The sequence below is a fragment of the Myotis davidii genome, unplaced genomic scaffold, assembly GCF_000327345.1.
Source record: "Myotis davidii unplaced genomic scaffold, ASM32734v1 scaffold72, whole genome shotgun sequence".
NCBI classification, from domain to species: Eukaryota; Metazoa; Chordata; class Mammalia; order Chiroptera; family Vespertilionidae; genus Myotis; species Myotis davidii.
In genome coordinates, this window is record NW_006284618.1 from 4,832,902 (window position 1) to 4,838,827 (window position 5,926).

At 56.1% G+C, this 5,926-nt stretch overlaps 1 protein-coding gene across 1 annotated transcript in view; it reads right to left on the minus strand.

Moving 5' to 3' along the window:
- Positions 1–3,489, minus strand: part of PTPRE (protein tyrosine phosphatase, receptor type E) — an 84,917-nt gene extending 81,428 nt beyond the window's left edge. Inside the window, exon 1 of the mRNA XM_015572570.1 lies at positions 3,207–3,489. Within this exon, the coding sequence (XP_015428056.1) occupies positions 3,207–3,256 (50 nt within the window). The 5' untranslated portion in view covers positions 3,257–3,489. The remainder of the gene's footprint in view (positions 1–3,206) is intronic.
- Positions 3,490–5,926: the final 2,437 nt, after the last annotated feature.

Consider the following 5,926-nt stretch of genomic DNA (forward strand, 5'->3'; position numbering starts at 1 on the left):
CAGGTCACGTTCAATTCCCGGTCAGGGCACAGACCCGGGGTGTAGGCTCCGTCCCCCGCGTGGGGCCTGCAGGAGGCAGCGATGGATGATCCTCTCACATCAAGGATGTTCCCATCTCTCTCTCGCTCCCTCTCCCTTCCTCTCTGAAATCAATAAAAATGTATCTTAAAAAAATAAAGGAAACGTGACTCAGTCCTCAGCTCAGACACATACAGCCCTGGGTAGTGACTCACTCATCAAAAATTAAATAAATCCGCCCACGACGGGAAACCGCATCCCAGAACGTCAGGTGGCTTCGCCCTGGGAGGAAGCAACCGCGGGCCCTGGAAACGGCAGGATTCTGAATGGATCCCGCTCCCACCCGAGCCCCCGGGGCCGACTCCCTCCCAGCCTGTCTTTCACGGAGAGCTCCCAGGAAGAGGGGGGCGGGCACTGGGGGTTTCCATGGTTTCCGACCAGATGAAGAGATCTGCCTTCCTGGGAGCCACTTCTTCATGTCAAGGACCCCCTTCCGGTCCCCCAGACGCCCCCCACCCCCACCCGCAGGGACCTCAGAACAGCGGGCAAAGCGCCTTCGTTCCATTAACTGATGCGCCTGCTCACATGTTAACATCAAAGTCCGTGGGCCCCGCCATCCCTGCCTGCCTTCCAGCCACATCTCAGAAAGGGTACCACGGCCTTTCAAAACCCTTTCCCTTAGCCAAACCCTCCTCCATCGGTTCCTGCCCCTTGTGGAAGGTGTGCGCAAGCACCTGCGCCTAAGAAACAGCAGCGAGAAAACGCCCCAGGCGGCTTTCCAAGTGGAGAGTTCAAAACAGGGACGGTCCACGGACACACGGCACCCCACGAAGGAAGGCGGTGCATGTGGCCCCGGACACACCACACACACAGCCGTGGCCGCGCCGGGGGCATTTCTGCTGTGCCCTCAACACCAAGAGACGCATCGCCCGGGGTCACAGAACTCGGTGCCGTGAAGAGACCTTTAAATACTCGCACCGCCTTTTACTTTAGAGACAGGAGGTGAGATTCGGGGACGGTCTCCGTCGTTCAGCGCTGGAGGGCTGAGCCCCGTTTCTGCCCACGCCTTTTCCCAGGCTCCTCTCGGAAACACGCAGTCAGAGCTGGGATCGCGGCCGCATTTCTCAAGAGCTCGCCCAGCCCCGAGCCTGCGGGGCGAGCGCCGGGCGGCGGGGGCACGGACCAGCCGCGGGCCAGGGGGCGGGAAGGAAGCCTGGCGAGCGTGTGGAGAGAGATAGAGGCCGGACCGGTCAGCAGATCGCACGCGGAAATAGTAGGGAGGCCTGGCCAAGATCAACGCGGGGAATCGGGAAATTGTTCCAAAATACAGCTGTCTGCCAGCGAACCGCGAGCGGAAGACCCACGGGACGTGCTCTTTTTTGTTAGCGAGCGCTAGGCCTTGAAAAGCTGCAAAGCCATACTTTTCATAAAGGAAGCTTTATTTTCTTTGGGCTGGCGGGGACCTCCCCTTCGGTGGAGGAGAGGACCCAGCGCAGCGCAGGGGCCCCCGGCCCACAGCCCACCTGCCTGTGTTCCCCCCGTTCGCGTGGAGGTGAGACACGCAAGCACATGCCCTCCGGGCGCCGCTGCGGCTCAAACCGGACAGCGAGCGTGAGCGGCTCTGTCCTGTCACCTGCTCTGCCTGCCGCGCGGGGCCACGAGCGCGTGTATCTTCCAGGCATAAGGCCTTCCGTGGAAGTTATCTGGAAAAACAGGAAAGAGATCAAGTCCTGTTTTTTGGTGACTAAATATTTCCACCAACATGGCGTCTTTAAAAAATTAATTTCTCTGCCGCAGCACGGGAACATGGGAGCTTTAAAGAAGTGCCATTTCTGATAGCAGATCAATCTTCATAGAGTTGTCTGAACTCATTTGAATACGTCAACATATTGCTTTTAAGTTGTTAGAATTCAGTAAGCCCCATCATAAAATAACACAAATGCAAGTTTTGGTTTTTGTGTTTTTTTTGCTTATTCTCACATCTATTCAAAGAAAAGCAACTCAGGTTTTCCATCATGCAACTGGCTTCCACAGCAGTCTTCCCTTTTCCCACATTTTAGATACTTTGCCCTAAACTCTGCATCATAATAAGCAGGTTCAAAGATATAGATATATGTATATTTGTATTAATTTCAGACAGGAAAGGAGAGGGAGAGACAGAAACATCAATGATGAGAGAATCATGGATCGGGTGCGTCCTGCATGCCCCCTACTGGGGATCGAGCCCACAACCTGGGCCTGTGCCCTGACTAGGAATCGAACCGTGACCTCTTGATTCATAGGTCAACTCTCAACCACTGAGCCACACTGGCTGGGCCTAATAAGCAGTTTTAAAAAGTCATTTCCAATCAGCAGTTTGAAGCCAAACGCATCTCATATCCTTAGCGCAGTGTCCCGATGCACACGGGGACGCCCCCAGCGGATGGGGCAGGAGCTGGGGCGAGCCCCCGTAGCCATGGAGATCAGCTCACTCGCCTTCCCTTTGCCACCGGAACTCATTCCCAAGCCCGTGGCTCAGTGGGTCTGAGAAACCTTTCTGTGACTCACACCGAAAAGGCTCTATCAATCCCTGCCCTCACGCAGGGTGGATGATGCCTCTGCCTGGGGGTCCGCCGGGCCTGCAGCTGACAGACACCATCTGCTCCTACAAGGTGAGGACAGCCTTGCACCCAGCACACGGGCCCCGCCTCGTGGCCCTGAACACAGGCTCCCGGACGACCAGCTCCCTGCCCCCTGCCCTGGCACCTCCCCCTTTCTCACCAGGTCCCGGGAACCACATGCCACTTCCCAAGTCCTGTTGTCAGGGACAATGGGAGGGCGGTCTGGGTGATAGAAATAGGAAATGTTCGCTTCACAGGGCTGGGATGTTGATGTGCGCGGCCGGCCCAGGGCCCCACAATGGTTGGGGACTGTTTTCCTCCGAGGCGGGCCTGCCCTGGGGTTCCTGGCGGCCTGACAGCCAGCAGCCCAGGCACTGCCTGGCGAAGCCGGGACCACAGGGTTTCCTGCGGCCACGCCCAGATTTCCTGCCAGGGCTGGGCGAGGCTCACCCGCTGCCGCCTGCCCATTTCTCCCTTCCCCAGAGCTTCCCCCGCATCCTGGAGCCCAGGTCTAAATGCCTTAGGGATGTCACCACTGCAACCCCGACTAAAGCCTCACAAGACGGCTCTCCTTGAGCTTCCCTTTACCTCTCGTGCTCCTGGGGCGGCCCCGGGGAGCCATCCTGGCCGGCGACCATCCATGCTTTCCTGCCTGTGGCTGCCTGGGGTTCTCTGGAAGGAGGATTCCTCCAGCTCTGGGCTGGGCCTGCTGGGAGCTGGGGCTGGGCGTGGGTTTATATCGGGAAGCTGTGTCCTGTGCTCCCAGAGGGGAAGCTGTGACGCTCCTGCCCAGGCCCTTGGTGCCTGACCAACCATTACGCAGCAGACTCCCTTCGGGAAACTTCTCGGAAGAATGCGGGACTTTCCTGGGGGCGGGATGGACGTGGCAGCTCCAGAAACATCCTTCTAGGTGGCTGGCGGCTTCCTTCTCACCCAGTCTCCAGGCGGCTCCCTGCTCTGGTGGGAGAAGGGCTTTTTGCTCAGAAAGGAAACCGTGGGATCCAAGGATGCTAATAAAAGCCCAGGCACCAGCAAAGGAAGGAAGTGGGAGCCGGATGTCGTGTGAGTTGTCAGATCTTCTGTGCCGCGCGCATCCCACGGGTTTCTGCAGACTCAGCGCAGACCAGACGTGGAGCGCGAATGTGTAGCCACTCTGGGGTATAAGGCCAACTTGGTCCATGTGAGGGAGGCCTGGGCAGCCCTGGCACAACCCTGGCTGCTGCAGAACACGCTTCATTGAAAAACTTCCAGATTCTTTTTCTTTTTTTTTTGTCTGGCCATGGTGGGCACTCAGACCAACTCCACGGAAGAAAAATTTCTCGGGGGACAAAAGTCACACGCGTTGAAACGGGTGGGGGAGGAAGCGTGGAGCGGCCGGAGGACAAGGCTGGTGAATGAACATTCCTGGTTAAATTTAAAATCGAATTCAGTGTTATTTAACAGTCGCCCTTAATTTAGTTTTCTCCTATTCCCTCCGTACCTCCATGAACCAAAGGGAAATAGTCAAGATACCCTTCGGAATCACAATGTAGCGCCTCGAACAGCCCAGAGCACATATTTAAACCTTAATTCTGTGCCTTCCCTACGGTCTTGATTCTGAAGTTCCGTCGCATTATTTAAATACCATGCAACTGAGCCTCCGACTTGTAAGCAGTCTCCCGTGAGGGAACTGTGGTCACATCAGAGGGTGGGTAAGAAATATAGCACTACTTCCGAAGTTTATTTTTAAATACAGATTTTTTTTTAAAAAGAAAATTATGAGAATGAGTGGCTGTGCTAAAAACACACCTCTGAATCCAGTTTAACCGGGAAAATGTTTGACTCTTTAAAAAAATTCAATTATTAGCATAGTACCGGTTTATTGGATGAAAGAGGAGGGATAATGGCTAGGAAGGGAAAGCCCTATTGCTATCCATGGAGTCCCGGCATGCACACCACTACCCAGGTAAACGCCGTCGTTAAAAGTTGAAAGCAATTGCCACACTTTGGCGATGATGTTAATAATAGCAATGCTGCATGCTTAATTTGAGCCACCGCACTTCAATGTCACAATAATCCTAGGAAGTGATGATTGACAGGTGGGAGGGATAGAGGCGGGCACAGTTTGTGGGCTCCCTCTGCAGCCAGCCCCCCACGTGGGGACAGTCTCCACCCTCAGGACACTTACCCTCTCCCGTCCTGTTCAGGGTGAGCTATTTCTTATTTTATTGATTTCAGAGAGAGAGGAGGGGAGAGGGAGAGAGAGAGAGAAACATCAATGATGAGAGCGAATCATGGACTGGCTGCCTCCTTCACGTCCCCTACTGGGGACTGAGCCCTCGACCCAGGCATGTGTCCTGACCGGGAATCGAACCTGGTTTGTGGGTCGATGCTCAACCACCGAGCCACCAGCCAGGCCAGGGTGAGCTATTTGACTCAGAAGCACGTTTCTAATTCCACAAATTAGAAATAAATTCTTTTCTGTGAGTTGAAATCCGGAAGCTCTGGACCAAATGTTTAGCCATGGAAATGCCGTGGGCTAAAACCCAGTCTGATGTTCTGTCCCAACGCCCAGCGGGCAGGATTCCAGAGAGAGATTCCTGGATCAGGAGCACCTTCGCGCCAGGACCCCAGCTTCCCGAAGCAGAAATTCCCTCTCGGAAAAGGAGGCAAAGGATGGGCTCGAGGAGAGGGGGTGCAGCCCAAAGCCGCTCTGGCTCCCAAGGGCCTGTGGTGGGAACGGAGGTAAGACGCGGACTCCTAGACGATGCTCAGTGACCTTCGCCCCGTGGACAAACCTGTGAGTCTGTCGCTGGCTTTGAGGCGACGCAGGGAGGTGGCGAGTCCCGGACGCACGGGTCCCAGGCTCACAGCCGAGAGAACTGCTGCCCACGCATGGCCACAGGTCAACGAGCCGAGGCCAGGCGGTCCCAGGGGGGCGGTGGCAGGGCTGGGTGCGGAGGGCCCGGTGCTGAGCCAAGCGCCACAGGAGTCAGGTCAGCCCCGGTGAACCATCAGGATCTGCGCCTGCATTCCCGAAGGAGACGCGTCTGTGGGGCCTGACCCTCAGGAGTTTCACCCCAGCAGGTGGGGACCCCGCTTTTGATGAGCGTGATAATATCCCTTCAAACCCGCGTGAATGAGCCGGTACCTCTGGCTTGAGACGCGGAGGCGACAGGGAAGGCCGACTCCTTGTAACTGAGTCTCTATCCCACGGATCTCATCCCAGCAATGACCCTTCTCTTTGGTCCCACGGCCGACACTCGCCCAAGGAGATCATGTCATTCAGAACGGTCAGCAGCCAGCGATGATGTGACAGACGGTGGACA